This window comes from Rousettus aegyptiacus, unplaced genomic scaffold, assembly GCF_014176215.1.
Source record: "Rousettus aegyptiacus isolate mRouAeg1 unplaced genomic scaffold, mRouAeg1.p scaffold_m13_p_8, whole genome shotgun sequence".
Taxonomy (NCBI): Eukaryota; Metazoa; Chordata; class Mammalia; order Chiroptera; family Pteropodidae; genus Rousettus; species Rousettus aegyptiacus.
The window spans coordinates 89,826,053-89,848,491 of NW_023416311.1; the positions used below are offsets into that span (position 1 = coordinate 89,826,053).

Here is a 22,439-nt window from a genome sequence, read left to right on the forward strand (position 1 = left end):
TACGCCTCTGATCTCTGCCTACAGGTGTCTGTAGTAGGTTATGCTCATTTGAGACTTCTCCATCGGGGATTGCCTAGTATCACTGAGTGTCTGCTGGCTCTGGTGTTTGCTGTCTGCCTTCTTGCCATGTCTAACGAAGTGGAAACAAGTACGGCTAATGGTCAGCCTGACCAACAGGCCGCACCAAAAGCACCATCGAAGAAGGAAAAAAGGAAAGGTATGGAGAAATCCCCTTGAGGCCAATGATGGGGGCTAGTGGTGGTTACCCCTGCAGAAATACAAAGTTCAGGATAAAGTAAGAGCTGGCCTTGGCCTCGCTTCAACCTCAGTCTGGCCTCTCAAGTTATCCTAAACAGGAAAGTTGGACTTTGGCGGAGGATGTTGGTGTACTCCTTATATAATGAGACATGTCTCTGAATCCTGTGATTGCACCAATGCAGGTCCTGCTGGGAAGCTTTCATAGCATCTTGTTCAGTTGATAAATGCAACTATTGATTATTATATAGTTATCTTTCAGTGACCTATTTATACTTTGCTTTACCGAAGGAGCTATTTTTAAAAAATCAAGATCTGTATTTTATTAGACCCTCTTCTTTACCTGCAGTATTACAAGAAAAATGCGAGTTCTTAACCATTAATAGTTTAAGAATATCCTGTAACTTGCTTGCCTTTCACTTCTACACCTTAGATATGGAAATGAGACTGCACAAGCCTTTTCAGAGAAGCTAAAGAGGTTATAAAGATGAGATAATTCTCTTAACGATTTTCAAAGAAACTTATCCATAATTTCTTTCTGCCTTATTGACAGTTCAAAATATTAATAAATTGTGTGGTGCCTTATTTATTTTTTTTCATTAAAAGACGAAAGTATTATCCTCCTTATATTCTTGTAAAAACCATTTTTCTAAAAACTATGTTGATTATCCCCAAATCCCACCTCACATATTTCTATAACTTTCCCATAATTCGGTCAGTTTTGTACCTTTAAAAGTTTATATTTTTTCCGCCCCAATATCATACACAGCATTACAGAGCATGATTCTACTCAAAGGAAATGAGAATAAGGATGGAATATTCCCTATTTAATCACTTGCGGTATAATCAAGATTTATGCTACTCTGACTCGGAGATTCTGGGGCAATTTGGTTATATGTGGGGCTGATATTTAAATACATTTGTAAAGTTTATCCTGTATTTTTTTCTTTTCACAGGCTCGGAAAAGACAGATGAGTATCTTTTGGCCAGATTTAAGGGAGACGGTGTCAAATACAAGGCCAAACTAATTGGCATTGATGACGTGCCAGATGCAAGAGGAGATAAAATGAGCCAAGACTCCATGATGAAACTAAAGGTAAAAGGGGAAAACATCCTTTGTCTCTGTCTTAAGCAAATGTCTGACAAAAGGTATTATATTAGAAATTTGTATCTACATATAGTTCAATTATTTGAAAGAAAAACTTTTCTGCAACATAATTAATCCTGTGGTGCCTCATTTTAGGTGAAACCATGAGTTTGTTTGCATATTTTGAAAGCTGGTCTAGAGACCTGATTTAATCAAGTATAGCAGGGATTTAAACGCCTTTACCTTTGGGAAGATCAAATTTTAAACCAGGAAACGTTCAGGCGAAAGTCAGGATCCTACTTGGAACCTGGTGGTCTTTAGGGTTAGCCCTTTGCTTTTTGAATTTTTGAAATCTAGTACTGTTGCTATGTGAAACTAATTAAATACATAATACTTGTTACATAAGACATGGCCTGGAAGGAACAGCTTTTAAAATTCTTTAGTCCAGTCTTCTTATCTTTACCAATAACCACTCTGAGTCCAAGAGAAGTAGAATGGCTTGTCCGAGTTCTCAGAGCTAACGAGTGATGTCCCGACTCAATGGCTTCTAGTCCATCCTGCCACCTCTTCCGAAAAGTGCCTAATCCTTTCATAGATGGTAACCCAAGCCGAACGAAACTAGCTGTCTTAAAATTTTAGTATCAGAAACATCATAGGGTACTTTTAACGAGGTCTTTCTTGTTTTCTCATCCTCAGGGAATGGCGGCAGCTGGTCGGTCTCAGGGACAACACAAACAAAGGATCTGGGTCAACATTTCCCTTTCTGGGATAAAAATAATTGATGAGAAAACTGGGGTAAGAATTCTCTTTTATTGACACTTTTTTGATCACCTGAGTCTGACAAACAATTTGCAACTTTAATTTCAGTTCCTTTTTTTCCTTTTCAAAATTCTGTCAGGAAAAAAAAAATAGCGTGTTTTACTTCTCCAGAAGTAAGGGGCAGAAACCAGATAGTGTAGGAGGTAAGGAGTCAATATACTTTAATTTGAAATTTCTTTCCTCTAATAGATGTGAACCTCAGATCTATAAACATAGGTATACTATAAATATCACTTGGATATTTTTTTGCACCACAGGTACACAGAACTAGATTAATCTTAACCTCTGGTTTGTGATGCTATCATTGGTCTATGCATAGGTCTCATTTTAATATATTGATCACGTGTGAACTTATTGGCCTGTAACACATCTTCCTTTTTTTTCTTCTCTCTTTTCCCTTCCTCCTCACTCCACAGATGTACCTTTGCTCATTTTTTGTGATTGCTCTTGTTTTTCTATCATATACATTCAACAGTCTTGCTTGTTTGTTTTTGAGCCTTATCAAAAAGCTATCATACTTCAAGTCTTCTGGGATTTTTTTCCTCTATTCTCCATAACATAAGATCCATCTATTTAAAATGTTTTTCATTTTCATTTTCATTTTCATTTTCATTTTCATTTTCATTGCTGTAAAATATTGTATCAAGGGACTGTAGGGAGATCTCCAGTTACTATTCATCCCTTCCTAGAGATACCCATTATCTGACATGCAAAATCCACTAGCCAAACTTTGCGCCCTGAACCCCTGGTACATGCCCACTCACCCTCCTGGTCCTCATGCACTGCTGTCTCTATTCTTCCTCATCTCTCAAGTCTTATTTTCCCAAACCCATCTACAAATGGTGGCAGGTTTCCCTCACAAGCATTCTCTCATCTCCAACACTTCTAAGATGCCCAATATAAACTTCGGTGGCCTTAGGCATTTGGAAACAAAAGTCAAGACACATTCCGATCATGTACACATATCTGTGAAGAGTTGAATCCTGTTATTTGCTTGCAAGAACCAAGAGAAAGGCAGGCAGGGAACAGAGGGGAAGACACCACTAACCACCTGCCACGTTCAACTCCTGGATAATGACACGGCTATCTATGTGAGGTTGAGAAATACTTGATGACAGCATTTAATAACCTCCAGAACGTACTGGGGTAATTGTTCCAATAATACTTAGGTAATTGTTCTCTGGCCACTCTGAGCCATTGTTAGAAGATCCCTGTGAATATTCCTCTAGCTTGGTGATGCTGTTCATGTGAGTATGTCTTTGAGTTGGGAAAGTAGGCCTACTTAGAATGGCTTAGGGGTTATATGTCCCATCTTCACTTTGGAAATTCTTGGTCTCCTAATCTTCAGTCCTTCCTCGCTATGTGGCATCACATCTTTAGGATGGAGAGAATCAAATATTAATATTTTAAAAAAGAATTTTTTCCCACTTTTATTTTCTCCTCTTTGTTCCTTTTAGATCCCTTCCTAGCAAGGATAAATGTAGCTCTAGCCTTCAACCAGAGGTGAACATCTTTTTCTTCCAAATATTTTAGCCTTTTCATTTATGCCTACGTATCTGATGCTTAGTTGTGCTAGACTACAAATAGATTCTAGTTTTTCCAGTAAATCATTTTTATGTTTTGTTTTGTTTTGTTTTGTTTTCAGGTAATAGAGCACGAACATCCAGTAAATAAGATTTCTTTCATTGCCCGTGATGTGACAGACAACCGAGCATTTGGTTATGTGTGTGGAGCAGAAGGCCAGCATCAGTTTTTTGCCATAAAAACCGGGCAACAGGTAATCTATAAGCCTTGAGGTATACCTGTAGGGGAACCTGTGCTCAGTGAAGCATAGGAGTGTATGTCACTCAACCAGAGAGCTTTCTAAAAATAATTGGAAATAGGAGGAGGATTAAACAGAGATTCAAAGGTGACTATTTTTATTGGTCTAAGGAATCTTTTAAAAATATCATTGATTCTCATGGAGTGTGTGGGACAAAGATTGTTAGAATGGGCTCTCTTATAAGCTTAATGCTGATTTTAGAAAAATAATGAATTATTCCAAGAAATCCTTAATGGACTCAGAAAATTATTATGGTGCGTCTTGTAGTCTAAGTACTTATTAACCCTGCTGTCGTTTATGTATCTAGAGGTGGTGATGGGGAGGGGGGTGATTTCCCATAATCCAGGGGAAGGTACTAAATAGGTTTAAGAGAAAGGAAGAAAACAGTACTAATCAGAATTGATGGAGGTGGAGAGGACAAAGGGAAGAAAATAATAAGATTAAATACTGATAAAAATGCTTTCTCTTGCTTCAGGCTGAGCCATTAGTCATTGATCTTAAAGACCTTTTTCAAGTTATTTATAACGTAAAGAAAAAGGAAGAAGAAAAAAAAAAGGCAAGTACTATCCAATACAATTTCTATGAAACTTAAGACAGTATTCAGGACTAAGTTTGCACATTATGTAAACATATGGTCTGTCTGGAGAGTTAGCTTCTATGTGGCTCTCCGAAGTGTAGAAAGTAATGTATTGTCCTTCCCAATCGGGCAATGGGTGGACGTTATCATTAGGCACTTCCCATTTTCTGTCTCTGACTCCTATGTTTTCTCCCTATAAACTTCACATCGATTCCAAGGACTGTACAGAACTACCCCAATTTAAGTCCAGTAACTCTGTTCACATCCAGTGTTAATATAAAAAGGGGAAGGGAATGTAGGGCAGAAATAATGTACAAGTGTCTCTCTTGCTTATGCCTATGAACCCATAGATATATTTGTTCTTTATTTAACTGCTTTTAACTGTAATTACTAAGATCATTGAATTTATGTGTTTCTTTTCAGATGGAAGAAGCGAACAATGCAGTAGAGGTAAAATTGCATTTTCTCTTCTTGTGAATTATGCATGTGAGGTGCATGAGCCCTTGTTTGCTACCTGCCCAGCATGCTCCCTTCCCAGCTTATTACTCTGAATTTATGACCCCTCCAGTCATAGAAGACACATGGCTTAATGATCAGTGCCCAAATCATAACTGCTTAGCAACCGAAGCACTAGGAAATTTAATTCTGTACAGAAAATTCACCAACTAAACCCTTAAATATTTGCCATTTTTTCAGAATGGAAATGAGCCCCTAATGACTCTTGATGACCGAGCTATCAAATTGAAGTTGGTATGTATATGGTTTTTTATGATTTTTACTTACCTGTACGCAGGTTCTACTCCCTATAGATGTTGCAAATACCAAATCTGTATGAAAATCCAATTGTAACAAACATTTCTCTAAACATTAGTATAATATTTATGTCAATATACAAAGTAATCTTTTTAGTAAACACATCTGAACTAATCTGAACACTTTTTAAAGAGTGTGGACCAGATGGATTTGTTTGGATACCTGTCTACACTTCCTGACCTAAATAGCCTAATATCAAATCTGCATTAGTTAAATGAAAATCCAATTGTGACAACTATTTTTAGGAAACAATTACGAGAATATACAAAATAATCTTTTTTAGTAGACACATCTGAATCTAATCCAAATACTTTTTTAAGGCTGTTGACCGGATGGATTTGTTTGGGGCCATGTCTACACCTCCTGACCTAAACAGTCCAACAGTAAGTGCCAGTTTTTAAATTTGCAATGTAATGGAAATGACATCTACAACACAGATTGCCAGTTTAACCAGAAATCTTGAGCATCTCACTGAAACTTAGAAGGTGACAGCTGATTTTTCTGCATAAAGTGTAGATGACTACTAGAACAAATTTGTATCATGAGTCACCATGGGAACCTGTCAGCAGTAATTCAGACATATTAATATTGCTTAGAGGTTAAATCTGAACAATAGGCCCGGCAATGTAGTCCTTGGTGTCACTTAGGATCAGAAGGAGGAGCCAAATAATAATTCTTGGCATAAGCCTACTAAAGGAAGTGTGTTAGATTAATTAATTGTAAAGACTCCTGGCCTCTCCATTCGTTTTCTATTCTTTTCAACTCTGCTTGAGTTTCCGAGACCAGACATCAGGCTTATTCAGGGTGGCATGGCTGTAGACCAGGGACCATGGCTCCACCAGGGCATGAACCCAGGACCTTCTGCATGTAAAGCAGGCGTGCTAACCACTACACTATGGAACCAAATCCCATTGTCCATTCTTTGTATTGTGATTTAGCATAAGCTTGGTGTGAAAAAAGACTTAAGAAAGAGGCTCAGTTATGTTTAACCAAAGCTGTCCTTGTTAAAAAAATATAAAAGTTTCTCATTTTTTATGGGATATTGCAATGTATAAAGTCTTCTTAATATTTATTAATTCATAACAACTATGTGAGAATAGAACAATATTTGTCTTTCCAGATAAGGAAATGGTGATTCAGAAAAAAACCTCATTTACCCAAGAAAGAGGTTCAGATTCAATACTTAAGTCCAAGTCTCAGACTTTCCAAAACAGGCCTCATGTGAAATTACCCATGTACTTTTGAATGGCTTCTTACAACTTCTATTATTTTTTAACAGTCGCTTGAGTACCCGCTATTTGCCCTGCGCAGCAGTGAGTGAACTGCACAGTGTCAATGGCAACATAGAGTTTACTATCCAGCAGAGAGACCAACATTAAAACTAATCATAAAGCCTCTTAGTGGATGTTAATTATAGGATATTTATTTAGTTTTGAAGTTCAGATAATGCCTCTGAGTGAGTGAGTTTCTGGACTTGAACATAAAAGAAGAGAAGGCAATAATTCCACAAAAAGGTCGCCAGTCTAGAATAATGGGGAGACTCTCTAGTCAAAGTAATTAAAGCCACAGCCGATCAAGGACTAGGTAAGTCTCACTGACCCCAGAGTATTGCAGAAAATGCCAGGCCTATGAAATTTTACATCAAATGCCCTGGCCCAGTAAGATGGGAAGGATCAGGGACTGCCCACACACATCTCAGCCCCCAACCCTGTGAGATTCACAATGCATAACAGAATTTTAGAGGCCCTAAAAAGCCCACAATAGAGAAGCCTGTTTAATGTTCTTTTTAAATGTCCTAACTCATTTGTCTATGCAACCCTTCATCCTTCACTTCGTTTGGTGCCATTCTAAGGATAAACTTTTGAAATACTGGTTTAGATCATTTTGAAGGATTCATCCTAGCTCTGAGGTCCTTTCGATTCCTAAGCAACTTTGCCCCCTCCTCGTTAATACTCCCTTCCCAAAGTAAATCGATATCTGATTGACATACTTTCTAAGTATAACTGACAAACAAGTATATCAAAAGAGATAAAAGCACTCGAGCTATGAAGTAGAGTTCCAGTGGGATTGAGAAGGAAACACTGACTGCTTAATCTGCTTCTGTAGGCTTTTAGAAAGTTCTAAAAAAGGAAATGAAAAACAGCATGAGTAATCCTGAGTCTCATTGATATTAGGCTTCATGCATTCTAAGAACTTTTGTTTGTAAAAATAAATCGCAAATTTTAGTTAAATTAACAGTAAATTAAAGGAATAAATACCATCAAAGTACATAGTAAATGGTATCCGATAAGTAAGAAAATGCTGACAGCACTGATTATGTGCCTGTCAGACTTTACCAACGTATTTTTACATATTGACTCACATCTATAGGTCAGAAAATAGATCTATTTCTACTTGATAAAATAAGCATGTTTAAAAATATTCAAATGTCACCACAGTTGCAACAAAAGAGATGACAAGAGGAAGAAGTCTAAATTGCCTAGACTTTGTTGTCCCCTGCCACATCTGCCTCTCTCCTGACATCTGTACGGAATACCTTTATGCATTTCCAATAAAGCTCGTGACGCAAACTAAGCAACATTCCTTAGAATGTAATTTTTATTCAAAAACCACTTGAACAGCATTCTTCCATACGGATCTCAAAAAAAAAAAAAAAAAAAAAAAAAAGAGAGAGAGAGGAAGAGTAGAAAAGAAGAAAAGATATGTTCTAACTTTAAAATTTTGACCATTCAAAAGCACCATTATTATAAAAACATAATGTCTGTTCCCCCATCAGGGAAGTTAAATCTGGTAAAGAGGTGAGATCAAGACACAAAGCACAGTGTCACGTATACGTAAGATGCCTCGAGTGGTCACAGGTATAGCTGAAGTAGAAGTATCAATGGGAAAAGGCTTTTTAAAGAATCTGAGCTCAAGTGGGGTCTTTGAGGTGTATCAGAAAATAGAAAATATTAGGCTAAAAATAAAGTGGGTCCTATTGTGGGTCATTTTGAAAGTCTGGCTAATGAAGTTTATTTTAATATAAGGAGTAGATGAAAGCCATCAAAAGCTTTGAGTAGAGAAGTCCAGGATTTGGCAGGCTGAAATGGTTAGGTGCGATTAGCTACCAGGACAAGAGCTAGGCTATGGAAGTCATCACTTAAAACCTTATCTCTGTACAAACACCTTTGGTTGTCTTCATGCCCCTCTTACTGGAGCTCCTTAAGAGCAGGGACCATATTTTACTTTCGTGTTTCCAGTGCTTGTCTCTCAGGTCCTCCAATGATGGTCGAGCGGGTACAGTATTGATGGTCCAACAAAGAATTCATGAACCTCTGACCCAGGGGGTGGATGAGGAGTCTTGAATCTTTCAGTTGTAGTCTATGAACTAGACTCTTAATCAAACCTAACCTGAGGAGACCCTTATACATTTTACTTATAGGGTGACTATTCAGAAGTCTAACATTGTGGCTCCTGTTTGGTGTTCTAAGAACTTCTTCTGAAGTATTTGACAAGGAGAACTCTACCAGATGTGAATACCCAACTGTCCTAACCAGAGGTGGCTCATAATAAATAAATAAATATTGAAATCACAAGCTTTTGTAATACATTTTGTCCTACCTTTTGATTATTTAAGATCCCTACATGAATAGATCTTCCAATCCATTTCTTTGATTTCAAAAAAATTTTTTTTAATTACAAGCTCTTTCTTCTGACAAGTTCTTCTGGTTATTAAGAGAAAAGATGGTTTTTAAAAATTGTGTTTTCTACATAACAGTAAAAGAAACCAAAAGATAGAATAGCAAGCAAATAGGTCTGATTTAGGACTTGAACTTTCTAAAATTTTGTTTTTTTCAGGCCCCCTTTTTACATTTGAGAATTTTATATTCCCTTAAGGTTATTTTTGTCTAAGTGATCAAAATATTTAGTACTCTGTTCAGGGTAATACTAGAATTCCAATTTTCATTTTAGCTAGGTGGTTTTTATTATTTATATTCTTCTGTGGCTTAACCATAGTTAAGTAATGGATCAAAGTCAGTCAGGAGGAAGATCTGTCAGCGTGACAGCTCTATCCCAGGGTGACTCCTAATTAGTTATGTCATTCACCTGAATAAAGACATGTCAGATTGATCAAATTTGCTGCTTTTATGCTGAAAAGGATGTCTTATCTAACAGTTGAGAATATAAATAATTAACATGCCAGAAAATGATAGAGGATAGAATTTGTAGTTATGCATTTGATATGTCTTTCAAATTAACTCTTAAACCCACATCTCCACCTTGAACATAAATTAAAGATTAGATTAGATGATACGTAAAAATGAATTAAAGATTAGTTGAATTCATCCACTAAATAGGTGAGAAACACTATCACAACATAGGCAACTCTAAGCTATATTATTAGAAAATGCACAAATACAAAAGGTTAATGTAATGTTATGTTAGGTTATATCACTATTTTGAGTATCACTTTCTTAGAAAGACACAGACAAAAGAGTGTGTCCAGAGGAGAGACTAGGATGACAGGATGACAGATCCAACTTGGCTAGCACCTTCAAAAAGATTCTTAAATATTTGAAAAGACATACCTGACAGGCTGCAATGTGAGGGGGAAATATTTTTGTCCCCTTAAAGGAAAGTCCAATTATAAGGAAATATATTTGACCTTAAACTTCATTATAGCCAGAACTATAAAATATGAATGTATTAGCCAATAAATTTGCTAATTTAGAAATATGATGTTATATGACTCTGGGGGGTACAATAGAAGGAAGTGTGCATCAGGTAAGAAGCTGGGTTGGGCTTCTGAGGTCATTTCTTACTTTCGAGCTCAGGATACTTAGATAATCACTTGAAGTGACTCGCAGCCAATTCCCTTTAAGACTTTTAAGGGCATGTGTTGAAACAATGATGATCATGAACTCAACCAGTCGGTAAGGGTGAGCAGAGACATGAATAAAGTAAACAACAGTAAGTTTTCACTTAATGAGGGGCCAATGAAGTTGAGACTTAACTAAAGGTCATGGGTGGGGGATAGGCTGGAGGTCCGACTCTACAATTAGTAAATGCACGTGTGGAGGTAACAGGAGGAGATAATGGTCAACCGGTCTGTCAAGATAAAAATCTAATGGGGATTTTGATAATCCTGGTCATTTTATGTAGCTTTCTCATTTGAAGTCACAACATGGACTAACACTTTCTTTTTTTTTTTTGTTTTCTTTCCAAATGTGTCAGGAAAGCAAAGATATCCTGTTAGTGGATCTAAACTCTGAAATCAACACCAATCAGAATTCTTTAAGAGAAAATTCATTCTTAACAAATGGCATCACCTCCTCCTCTCTTCCTCGACCAAAGCCTCAGGCATCTTTCTTGCCAGAAAATGCCTTTTCTGCCAATCTCAATTTCTTTCCCACCCCTAATCCTGATCCTTTTCGTGATGATCCTTTTGCACAGCAAGACCAATCGACACCTTCTTCATTTGATTCTCGCAAATCTCCAGATCAGAAGAAAGAGAATTCGAGTGGCTTATCCACGCCACTGAGTAATGGGCCCCTGAATGGGGATGTTGATTACTTTGGTCAGCAGTTTGACCAAATCTCTAATCGGACTGGCAAACAGGAAGCTCAGGCAGACCCATGGCCCCTTTCAAGTCCGCAAACACAGCCAGCAGTGAGAACTCAGAATGGGGTATCTGAAAGAGAACAGAACGGCTTCCATATCAAATCCTCCCCGAACCCTTTTGTCGGAAGCCCTCCCAAAGGACTATCTGTACCGAATGGCGTAAAACAGGACTTGGAAACCTCTGTCCAGTCCTCACCACATGACTCCATAGCCATTATCCCACCTCCACAAAGTACCAAACCAGGAAGAGGCAGAAGGACTGCTAAGGTGAATTGTCTTCTCCACGTATCCGTTGGCAGAATGCATGTTCGGTATCAAAGGGTGGTATGATGCAAGCTCTCTTTCCTGCTGCTATTGTAGTTTCCTGTGTGGCTGTAACATAGAAGGCGGGATAAGGTACATCGTTCTCCAGGAATACCTTCTTCTGATTGCCACCCTTTTAAAGCTTCTCACTCAGCAATGTTTGTCGCTCCCTGCTTTCCGTTTGCATGTCCTGTCATTTATTATTAACTGAACACGAGTTTTTTTTTTTCATTTTTAATGCTGCTATGCTTCTGTCACTCTGGTAAGTTTGAAGGTCACATTCTGGGGATGGGGGGGCAGGGGTTCTTGTGATTCCTTTTGTATTTTCCCCACACTGACACACTCCCTACACATACCTGTCATATTGCATTAATGTCCAAGGTGGTGGTATAAAATTCTTGAGTTGTCTCCTCTATTAAAAGCTGACTGGATAATGTATTGTCTTAAAAGAAACATTTATTATTATCACTTCATTCAAAGGCAATTTAAAATGTGGTTTCTGCAAGCATTTTTTTAAATCTCATTGGAATAGGTAGGCTGCCCTATTGATTAGACTATTGTGTCATCTTTATGCAGACTGATTCAAATCCACTAGAATAATAATAATACAAAAATTAAGCTACTTATTTACAGTTGTCCTTTCTTTCCCAGTCTCAAGCTTTTATCTGATAAGGAGACCAGACAGATACAAATGTGTATAAGTAAATTAGATTTCACTTTTGAGAGCCCTATATTACGTCAGTCATTAAGACCCAATATTCTTTCCATTTCAAGGATTCTTGTTTGTTTGTTTGTTTGTTTGTAGTAGTTTATCAGTAATAGGAAACAGGTTTTTGTTTGTTTGTTTGTTTGTTTTGTGTGGTTCCCAAATTAGAGGAATAGAGTAGGAGACAGAATAAAACTGTATTTCTCTGTTACTGAGCAGCTTTTATCTCCCTCTCTGCCCTGTCAGTCTCCAGCAAATGACCTACTTACGTCAGACATCTTTGCTCCTCCCGACTCAGAACCTCCAGGCCAGCCGTCACCTACAGGACAATCTGCAACCCCATCGACAAACCCTCTGGATCTCTTCAAAACAAGTGCCTCTGCCCCTGTGGGATCCCTTGCAGGTCTAGGTAAGTGCCTAGAGACTGAGTTAGCTTTGGCTCTGTTACCTTCATTCATAAGACCATGATGCATAGGAGGAAGGCACTTCATATCCGTAAAGGTTTCACGGGAAAATGATTTGAGCCTCCTAGGGAGCCTTTCTTCCACTTTACTTCTGTACACCCCACCCCCATTTGGACTCTTGACTTGTAATTGAAATTCGGCTCCATGAGTTGGCATGTGGGAAGAAGTTCGTTTTCAATATTGCACTTACCATCTGCGGCCGTGCCATCCTGAACGTGCCCGATCTTGTCTGATCTCGGAAGCAAAGCAGGGTCGAGCCTGGTTAGTACTTGGATGGGAGACCACCTAGGAATACCATGTGTTGTAGGCATTAAAAATATGTGTATATATTGCACTTACCTAAACTAATGGATAACGGCCTACTAAAGACAATTATAAGGGATTCTGAAGCTCAGACCAACTTCATTGGAGAAACAGGGTTGAGATGAGAGAGACTTATCTATTGTCTCTATAGGAAAAGTAGCAACATGTATGTCTTTCTTGTAAAGTGCCATTGCTAGATCGAAGTCCTATCTCCTATTAAATGGATAACCCTCTTGGGAGGGATACATACCCCAAGAGGGATATGTTAAGTCTGAAGCAAGTGTAAGTCATAGAATGGAAGTTCTAGGTCTGAGCCCAGGCATACGGTGGATGTGAGGCAGGCATGTGTCTCTGCATACTCAAGCTTTGGTAGCTCCTTGCCCATGTTTTGGCTAACCTACTGTCTTAACTAAGTTAGAAGATAAGAACTAGAAACCTGAAGTTGAAAAGAGCAGAGGTAAGGGAAGAGGTGGGATTTCATCAGATACCTAGGATGTGCTGTGCTGTCATTCATAACTGTGCCATTAATGGTGTCATGTGAGCCACAGAGCCACTCTATGGCAAGACAGTGGAGAAGGCCACCTGGCTGAGGGCTGGCCTTGCTTCTCTTCACCCACCTCCTTCGGTTCTTTTCTGCCTCCTTGGTACAGTCTTCAGAAACCCCCACAATAGTCTTTGCTGTCCTTCTGGGGATTCTCTTTGTGTTTCTGCCTCTTGGCACTGTTAAAAGCGCCAAATGGACTCTGCCTTGGGAGAGAGTCGAAGGAAGCTCTCGTCCTCAGTCCTCATTTTGTAAAATTTGATCAGGGATCGTGGCTTTCTCTGCCTCCTGCAGAATAATCCCCGGGACCTTGTTTTTGTTTTTCTCTGTCGTTTTCCTGCAAAGGGACATAAATGTGGTTCTTTCGTATTAAATCCTTTTAATCATATCTGGAGTATGGAGGTAAAAGAGGAGTCGTTACCCAACTGCTGAGTGGTTGAAATCCACTTGGGGGTGAGAAGCCAACGTGTTCCAGGTCTCTGTTTGCATTTATGCCATCAGGCTCTCAGTCTCTTGGGTGCTTCTCCCTTTCCGCATCGCGCTTTTCCTGTACCTTCAAGTGGAGCTGGTTGGTGCTTTTCCTTGCAGAAGGGTAGAGAGCTTGCAGGCAGTGCCTGTGACTAGATCACATCACAGAGTTCTGTAGTCTAATATGCCCTGAAGAATATTTACAGCCAATATTTAACAAGTCAGCCTGAAAATACAGCTGGACCCTATAACTGTTAATTTATTCAGACGAAGTGAAGCTTTTTGGCTAGATGCCTCTGTTGAGGCCTTGGGGTATACAACTGCAGAATACTGATGATTCTTCCAAGTTTGGACATGGGACTCAAACTGAGCTCTACAGTATAACCCCTGTCCATTAGCAGGAATCCTCAGCCAAACCCTGGAAGGTTGTAGGTCTGGCTTCCGCTGGACCCAGCTGGGGACTGTCTCCTCTGGAGAACTGGGGGTGGGGAGAGGGTATTGTAAAAAGCTGAGCCTTCAGCCTTGACTAACTACCCTGTGTTTTAATCTAGCATCAGAAGGTAATAAATTTAACTTTTTTTAAAAAAAATCTATACTCTTACTTCTTGCCTCTACTTTCTCCATGGGGGGCCTTAAATATCATGGAAACACAATGCATGGAATCTGGCAGAGGGGAAGGAAGGCTGGCATAAGTATATACTGTGAAAGCCTTTAATTCCTGGCAAATATAACATTTTTCTCTTTTACCACCACTCCCACTAAAACCATCTATGACTAAAGCCACACATTTTCCGAAGGGAAGGCAAATTGTCCAACATGAAACATTAAAAATTCTACTCAATTTGCACATCTAATTGGTGTAAATTATTAGTGAGTTACTCTAGGTTTGGTTAATAAAATTTAAATAAATTTCTTTTAGCATGCTAGAAATAACGTCATTCAAACTCACTTTTAGAAGCCCATATTATAGAATCTCAGAGAACTTTCAATTAGTTGTGAGAAGAATATGTGTATGCTTTAGCGTAAATGAAGTCTAATCTCTGTAACTATATAAAATAAATGTTTGAATAACATTTTTTTTTTTTTAAATAGTCCTGTTCCTTGATGCCAAGGAGGAAGAATAGGAGGCCAGCCTAGGGTGCCAGGAGTATGCCTGAGTTTTAGTCTCTACTGTCACAGATTGCAACTTTCCCAATTTTAGTAATTAATATTCTTGTACCCAGTTTCTTCACCTCCAAAATAAGCATGTTAATTTAGTAAGATGACCTTTTCCGAAACCCACCACTCTCCATAAGCACACAATATATGTTCATGGCCAGATGGCTAACATTCATCATGACAGAGTTGAATCAAGTAACACCAATCTCCAATACTAAGAAAATTTGAGATAGACTATCTTGCTACTTTAGCCTCTGAATACCATTTAAAAAATATTTCTCACTCTGAAAACAAAAACATTGCTAATCCAAGTTTGAAGGCCTTAGTTTGGTGAGAAAACTTTCAGAGTGAAAGAATGCTATGCTCCAAAGCTCAAAGCAAGTAGGTTTTGAGAGCAGAAGCTGTTCCTGAATAGATATGAAGCTGAATTTAGGTTTTCTGTTAGTAGCAACAGTTTAACTGGGCCATTAATACACTTGGGGAGAGGCAGGAGGGAAAGTGCTCACATATTAGAACAAGATGTAGGGAATGAGCTTCTCAAGAAGACAGGAGTCAAACACTGGGGAGATTTGGATTTTAGTGATTTCACTAATTCCTAATTAACATGGCAAAGGTGCAGGAGACATAGTTGTTTCCCCAGAGATCAGACACCCGGACACAGGCCATTAGTTACTGTGGAAGGTTATTGGGCTTCACCGTGTCTTCTCTCCCTCTCTTCCTCTTTTGAGTACTCTGTTCTAACTTCTGGCAAAGCTTAGTGAGTGACACATGGCAGGAAGCACTTTTATTTGAAACAGCTCTCCCAGGATAGCCAGCCTTTCCTCTATTTTTATATATAAAAATCTAAAACTATCTTGCATCGACCAAATTTTATCATCCTTTTATATAGCTGTGTCAACCTTGGCAGCATTTAAAAGCAAGAGAACTTTGGAATGGTTTCTTCAGGATGAAAGCATGTTGAGGCCTAAGGCACATTCGTGATAGCTGGTTTCCATAAGACCCAGACGGGAGCCCGCTGCCAAATGAAAGGATCAAGTCAATGAAGCAGAGTACCGCATGGGTTATCTTAGTTAACTACTTCATAATCAACGTGGTTTGTATGTGTAAATGTATTCACTCAACGGATAAGTCCGTGCTATTGACAGGCTCTGTTCTATTTGAAATACATCAGTGTAGGTAGGATAAGCGCTCATGTTTTCATGACTAGGTGCTTATGAGCAATATTATTCTTCTAATAAGGAACAAGATGCGGTAGAAAGAAAGGGCTTCAAAATGTAATCTGCATTCAAATGCTAGCTGTACTGTATTAGTTAGTTAATCTTTAGGTGATCTAATCTCTCAGAAACTTTATTTCCATGTCAACCTCAAGGATTAATGACGACATTCACCATGTAGATGCTTTATAAATGCTCCCTAAGAGAGATGTGTTTTCTGAAACTCCAGACTCCTCTTCAGGTTTGTCTCCTGATACATCCTTTCTTTCGTTTCCTTCAGGTGGTGTACCAATCACACCTCCTCAGGCTGGACCATGGAACCCAACATCTTTAGTGTTCAGTCAGCCCACTTCAGTGGTTCCAGGAGCTGTGCTGGGTGGTCAGCCTTCAGGATTCGGTCAGCCAGTCGTTTTTACCACAAACCCAGCTGTCCCAGGTTGGAACCAGCCTTCATCTTTTGCATCCTCAACTTCTCCTCCAGCCTCTGTTGTTTGGGGCCCATCAGCATCTGTGTCACCCAATACTTGGTCATCGACGAGCCCTTTGGGTAATCCTTTTCAGAGTAATATTTTTCCAGCTCCCACTGTGTCTGCCCAGCCCCCTTCTATGCTCTCCTCTCTCCTGGTCACTCCTCCTCAACCACCTCCCAGAACTGGCCCTCCAAAGGACATCTCCACTGATGCCTTCGTTGCCTTGGACCCGCTTGGGGATAAAGAAGTCAAGGAAGTGAAAGAAATGTTTAAGGACTTACAACTACGGCAGCCACCTGTGGTGCCTGCGAGGAAGGGAGACCAGACTTCCTCTGGGACTTCAAGTGTCTTATCCAGTTATTTCAACAGCAAAGTTGGCATTCCTCAAGAGAATGCAGACCATGATGACTATGATGTTAATCAACTGTTGAAAAAGATCAATGGTAAGCTACTCACTTCTCTATCTACTATGCCAACAAGTATTTCCATTGTCATATGAGCCCACAGAGTCCCTCAGAAGAACTCTCTCCCACCCACCAATAGCCTGACTCTTGCCTTTTTTGGGGAGTTGGGATAGATGGTAATCAGTGGTTATGGAAACAATCATTTACTTTATGGAGCTATTTATCTTAGCTAGCTGTTTCTAAGGGCTGGCCCAATGCTGCCCTCTTGTGATGATTCTTAGAAGGGCTGATGAGCTATTAAAATTCAATGGGGCATGGTGCCTTGAGGGCTGTATTATATATAAAGCCTCGAACATACTCCACAGCCTAACGTGAGGAAATTCTGAATCTCTTCTACTTCAGGTAAATATGCATGGCTTCCTCTTCTGAGAAGGCTTGAATTTGCTTGTAATAATTGGGAGTCTAGGTATTTGGTGGTGATTTTTGTTCCGTTGATATAAATTTCAAAAGTATGGATCTTATTTTCTAAAATAAACCTGACTGGAGACTTCTGCCTGTATTTGGAGAAAGCTTATATGCTGACTACTCGGGTTTTTCACCTTTTAGAACCACCAAAGCCAGCTTCCAGACACGGTGCCCTGCCAGTAACCAAATCTTCTGACAATGCATTTGAGAACCCTTTCTCTAAAAATTCTTTCAGTGCATCACAAGTCTCTGTAAGTATCAACTGCTAGAAGCTGTTGCTCCAAAGTACATGCCACATAAAGCTACCACCTCCTGAATTAATCTTGCTTGTATATATAATAACTCTTTAACAGTAAAGGATGTTCGAATAAGATTTATCATTGAGAACCATCACATTGTGAACATCAGCTCAAACTGGGGAAAGATTATTTTTGCAGGGGTTACTATCCTGAGCTGGAGAAATGAATGTCACATAGAAAAAGTCTTTTGTATCCCACTTAACCTGGCTCATGAAAGCCTTTGGTGAGAAAATTAAGCTGAAATATTATCTTAAAAAATTTTCCAAAGATTTAAGTTCTTGATTGCCCACCCATGATACTTCAACTCACAAAAATACTACTACCCGTTTTGGGAAGACAAACATAATTTACCTGAACCTTGGTTTTGTCATAAATAATAAATATACATCACCAGTTACAAGCAAGCATACACAAATTATTGTAGACCTGTTTGTGGCCGAAATGATTTTTAAAGGAATTTAAGAAGTGTTAATTATAGGTTTTTTCCTATAACCATAATTATACTTATTGACTGGTTGGTTTTATCTCCACAGATGGCTTCTCAGCCTGCATCTCCTGATGTATACAGGGATCCTTTTGGAAGTCCTTTTCCCTAACTTCTGTAAGTAGAAGATCCTATTAAGCTTGGGTTTGGTGAGAAAGGGTGGGACAGGGGGTAAGGGTAAAATTTTAATTTTAGAATTGAGAAGAGGTTACATCTTTGCAATTTGGAAGCAATACACATGAAAATCTATATTTAGCTAATTTGATAATGACTAGTTTGGGCACTTAAGAATAGAATTCTTACATACATCAAAAACAGTAATATGCCAATAGGGATATGCCTTTCTATCATATCCTGTGTTTTTGATATTTCAGTTCTATATGGAAATACAACACAGCATAACACATCACAGCTTTCTAGTTTTTCTTTTATATTTAAGTGATTGCAAAGTATCCTAGTAATTACTTGGTTTACTATCTAAGAACCATCCGAAGCTACCAAACAGATCAACTAAACAGGTGATGACCACAATGCTTCTGCCTCCCAAATCAGTGTTTATTTCTTTGGGAGGGCCTTCGAAATTGGTCTGAAATAGTCTGATGACATTAAATCCAAAAGCAGTGACAGCTGCAAATATCTCCTTCAAAGACAGTGTAAGTGTAGACAATGAGTCTGCAGGTTGATTCTTCACACAGTGGATTTTATCCTAGGTAAGTTATTAGTATAAACCCCTTAGACAGAGACCTGGGGAGGGCTCAGTGAGACCCTTTCTTTCTCAACAATGAGTGGAAGTAACTTTGATCTTAAAAGATTAAAGCTACTGGAGGAAAGGAGGCTTATCTGCATTTTAGAGGCTATAGGGCATAGCTGGAGGGGAGAATCACAGAAAGAGTGAAAAAACCCCAAACCTATTGTTTTAGTCTTGCCCATCCAGGCGAACTATGTCTTGATTCTACTGAACTATGTCTTGATTCATAGAATTTATTTTAAATAGAAAAATGTCTTAAATCTGACATCGACAAGAAGATTGAGTTTAATTGCAATCTATTTCTCTGCTTCAATCCATTTCTACAATTACAGTGTATCTCAAAGTGCTTTTCCATAAAATCTGCTTCAGAGACATGGACGAGATTATTGAAAAGGCAAATTCCAGCTGCCCCTCACCCCTGCCCTAAAATATCCTCCTCTGGTGCTGAGGAGAAAAGCTTGATTTTAATAAGCATCCAGGTGACTTCTAATGCTAACAAAGCAGTGTAGTATATTGCAGGGCTAGAAGTCTTAGCATAGACTCATTCTCACCCTCCTCTCCAGGGGAGGCATTGAACAAATAGAAAGGAATGAATTAATTATATTAGGAGTCAGAGAGAATTGTTTGCACTAAGTTGAGTTGACTGGAGTTCTCTTTGGAGGTCCTTTATTCTTTAGGTCAACCTGCTAAATTTACAGATTGGGATGAGAGCCATCATGGGAGAAAATAGCTAATATTATAGATCATTTGTGTTAATCACTTTATTACAGGTTCTACATTTATTATCTTATTTAATCCTCTTGCATTAGCCCTAAGAGATACTATCACTGACATTTTAAATAATGACTTGTCATTTAATACATTGATATTTGACCTAAAAATTCTAACCATGGGATTTTTTTTTTTCCTTCTCCACACTTCCTTAGGAACTTAGCGTGCTGACGCTCCAGAGGAACAAAAAGGTTGGCCTTAATAGTCAAGGACAAAACTAATAGCCAGACAAGTCTCGACTTCTGCCCTTGTTCCAGCTTTGACATATTATCTGTTGCCTTATTTCTTGCTGCCTCTTCCACTTGTAAAATGCCTTTTACTTTCTGTTTAGGTTAAAGCTAAACTGAATCTATGGCTTTAAATAAATCAAGAACCTAAACGCTCTAGCATAAATGAAATAGTTGCCCTACTCGAGCCCATGCCTGTTGTGTCCCTAGAACCTTCTAGAACATTTTACCATGTACTCTCTGGTTGGGAGACGCAGCTACCACAACCCCTCAGATCTTACCGTTTTGAATAAATTTCAAAATCCTTACTGTTCAAAGTTGTTTGGGGGTTCTATTTTAGAGCACAAAACCTAAAAAATTGTAGTGGAACAAGGCGCCCTCTTAAATCTTACTTTGGACCATCACTTGTAGAGAATTTTTAAGGTAAAATTGAAGCAAGTCCAACTTCTCCTTAGGCATTGTGGAATCTGACACACCTAAGAACTTTTTTAAAGATATAACTTTTCTTTTTGAAGATCGTTTTTCTCTCGAGGGCAGGATTGTCCTCTTTCCAATCTTCTGCTAGTTTTGCAGATGACAAAAAAGCATTATTTATCTCTCCTCTCCTTTCCCCTCTGATTCTCTTTTTGATCACTTTTGCTCCTGGGTTCATATAATATCACCTTCCTTTTACAAGAAATGAAGTTTTATGGGGCAAAATATCTAATGATTCACAGATCTGAACCTTCCCTGCCTTCTCAGTAATCATTAATCCCAGGAACTGAAATTGCAAATGGGCACAACCTTTATCCTTTCTGTGGAATAAGAGGCCATCCTCTTTAGCTAAATTTCCAGAAGAGCAGTTAATGCTGAAGAAAAACTGAACTTAGTTCAGCAATGAAGGACTGTAATTCTGAAGAGCAACAGGTCACAAAGTTAAATGTGATTGTGCCAAATGTATTAGGTGCTTATTGGGGGTCATGCTAGACCTTTATCAAGTAACTGGAAAACTCTTTCGAAGCTGCAATCTCACAGTTAGTTGGAAGATGGATAGGAAAAAAAAAAAAAAAAGCTGTAGAACAATTATTTGTTCCTATCATTAAAAATCCAGTGTCCGCATTGTTTTTTTTCTCATAATCTTGGAAACTTTCCCAGTTCATTTTCAGTCCTATTGTCAGCACAGTTCTGAAGGATTTGTTCCTGCCAAAATGAGTTTTGTTTGTTTATTTTGGGTTTTTAATGTTGTCTCTTGACCCCTAATGCTCAGGTTCTTGTGGGTGTTAATCAACCACATACAATGTAACCTTTAGGTAGAAGGAGAGGGTGACTGCTCAGGATCTAAATAAGATGGTGGCCTCAACGAACCTCTGTTGATTAGCTCCAAATAGTCCAAGCTAAAGTCCTGTGGTTTTATGTTTAATGGTAATAGCTGATCACATTTGGCATATTTTTCCATCTGGCTTCCTACTCGTCATTGTAAACACAGACTTGAATTAGTATTTTATATGTCCAAATACCTAAATGTGATAAACTGGAGGTAATTATTTCTAGGTAGTTGAATTTTTGAAAGTAGAAAAATTTTTGAAAGTGACGATCAGCCACATAATTTTTTTATACATACTTGTTTTCTTGTGCACTTTTCTGTATGCAAATAAAGCTATAAATTTACTCATTTTAATAAACTGGAATGGCAGAATCTTATGTTACCATTTGTTTGTTCTAATATTGGACCCCTGCTTTGTGTCGATGTGTTATGGTCAAGGTATAAAATATACCTGTCTAAGGTGAGTAAACGTTAGTTATAACGTTCTGGATTGTCACAAAGATGAAGAGAAAGTGGAAATCCATGAAATATGACCATGAGTAAAATACTGCCTGACATCTTTCATGCCTTATTCTCTCTCAGACATACCAGAATAACCTCAACTGATACCAAGTATAAAAATCATTCAATAGTGAACTCTTGGCTCATACTTTTTACCCTACATCTCCTCTTGTTTTTGTTTGACCTCACTAAGACACAACTGTGGACTGACCCAGACTGGTGCAGGCCATTCAAGAGAGCTTCTACATGAGGCAGGAAGGCCAATGATCAGACTTTAATACCAGGATACTCATGAACACTATTCCCTGGTATAAAAGTTTAAGGCCCTTGTTCTTTTGAAGAAGACTTAGATCTGTAAGGAAGATAACCCCAAGGCAGGTCTTGTTTGAGTATAGAAGTTTTGGTGTTAAACTTGACTCCTCTATGAATAAGACAAACTTTTTGTGCGAGGATTGTCACTGATTGGTGTTTTCTGTTATGGGATGTTCGGTATTACTGCCTTACCTTTCTCCTTAACTGAAATATTTGGTCTCTTTCTGATAACAATGAGTAGACTATAGAGAAACAGACCCCACACAAAAGCAGCTTCCAGAAAGCCACAGATAGAGAAGGCTGCTGATAAGAACATGTTGCACA

At 38.6% G+C, this 22,439-nt stretch overlaps 1 protein-coding gene and 1 pseudogene across 4 annotated transcripts in view; both read left to right on the forward strand.

The window, feature by feature from the left end:
* DAB2 (DAB adaptor protein 2) overlaps positions 1-21,097 on the forward strand; it is a 48,199-nt gene extending 27,102 nt beyond the window's left edge. For 3 of the 4 annotated variants that reach the window (XM_016147958.2, XM_016147959.2, XM_036225683.1), the window contains exons 2-15: positions 25-217; positions 1,212-1,351; positions 2,039-2,137; positions 3,807-3,938; positions 4,459-4,539; positions 4,984-5,010; positions 5,257-5,310; positions 5,694-5,756; positions 10,588-11,241; positions 12,230-12,392; positions 16,412-17,044; positions 17,612-17,721; positions 18,303-18,370; positions 19,928-21,097. In XM_016147958.2, coding sequence (XP_016003444.2) covers positions 127-217; positions 1,212-1,351; positions 2,039-2,137; positions 3,807-3,938; positions 4,459-4,539; positions 4,984-5,010; positions 5,257-5,310; positions 5,694-5,756; positions 10,588-11,241; positions 12,230-12,392; positions 16,412-17,044; positions 17,612-17,721; positions 18,303-18,365 — 2,310 coding nt within the window. In that variant the 5' untranslated portion in view covers positions 25-126 and the 3' untranslated portion in view covers positions 18,366-18,370; positions 19,928-21,097. The remainder of the gene's footprint in view (positions 1-24; positions 218-1,211; positions 1,352-2,038; positions 2,138-3,806; positions 3,939-4,458; positions 4,540-4,983; positions 5,011-5,256; positions 5,311-5,693; positions 5,757-10,587; positions 11,242-12,229; positions 12,393-16,411; positions 17,045-17,611; positions 17,722-18,302; positions 18,371-19,927) is intronic. The other variant, XM_036225684.1, reaches the window with a different exon arrangement.
* Positions 12,639-12,757, forward strand: LOC118607554 (annotated as a pseudogene).
* Positions 21,098-22,439: the final 1,342 nt, after the last annotated feature.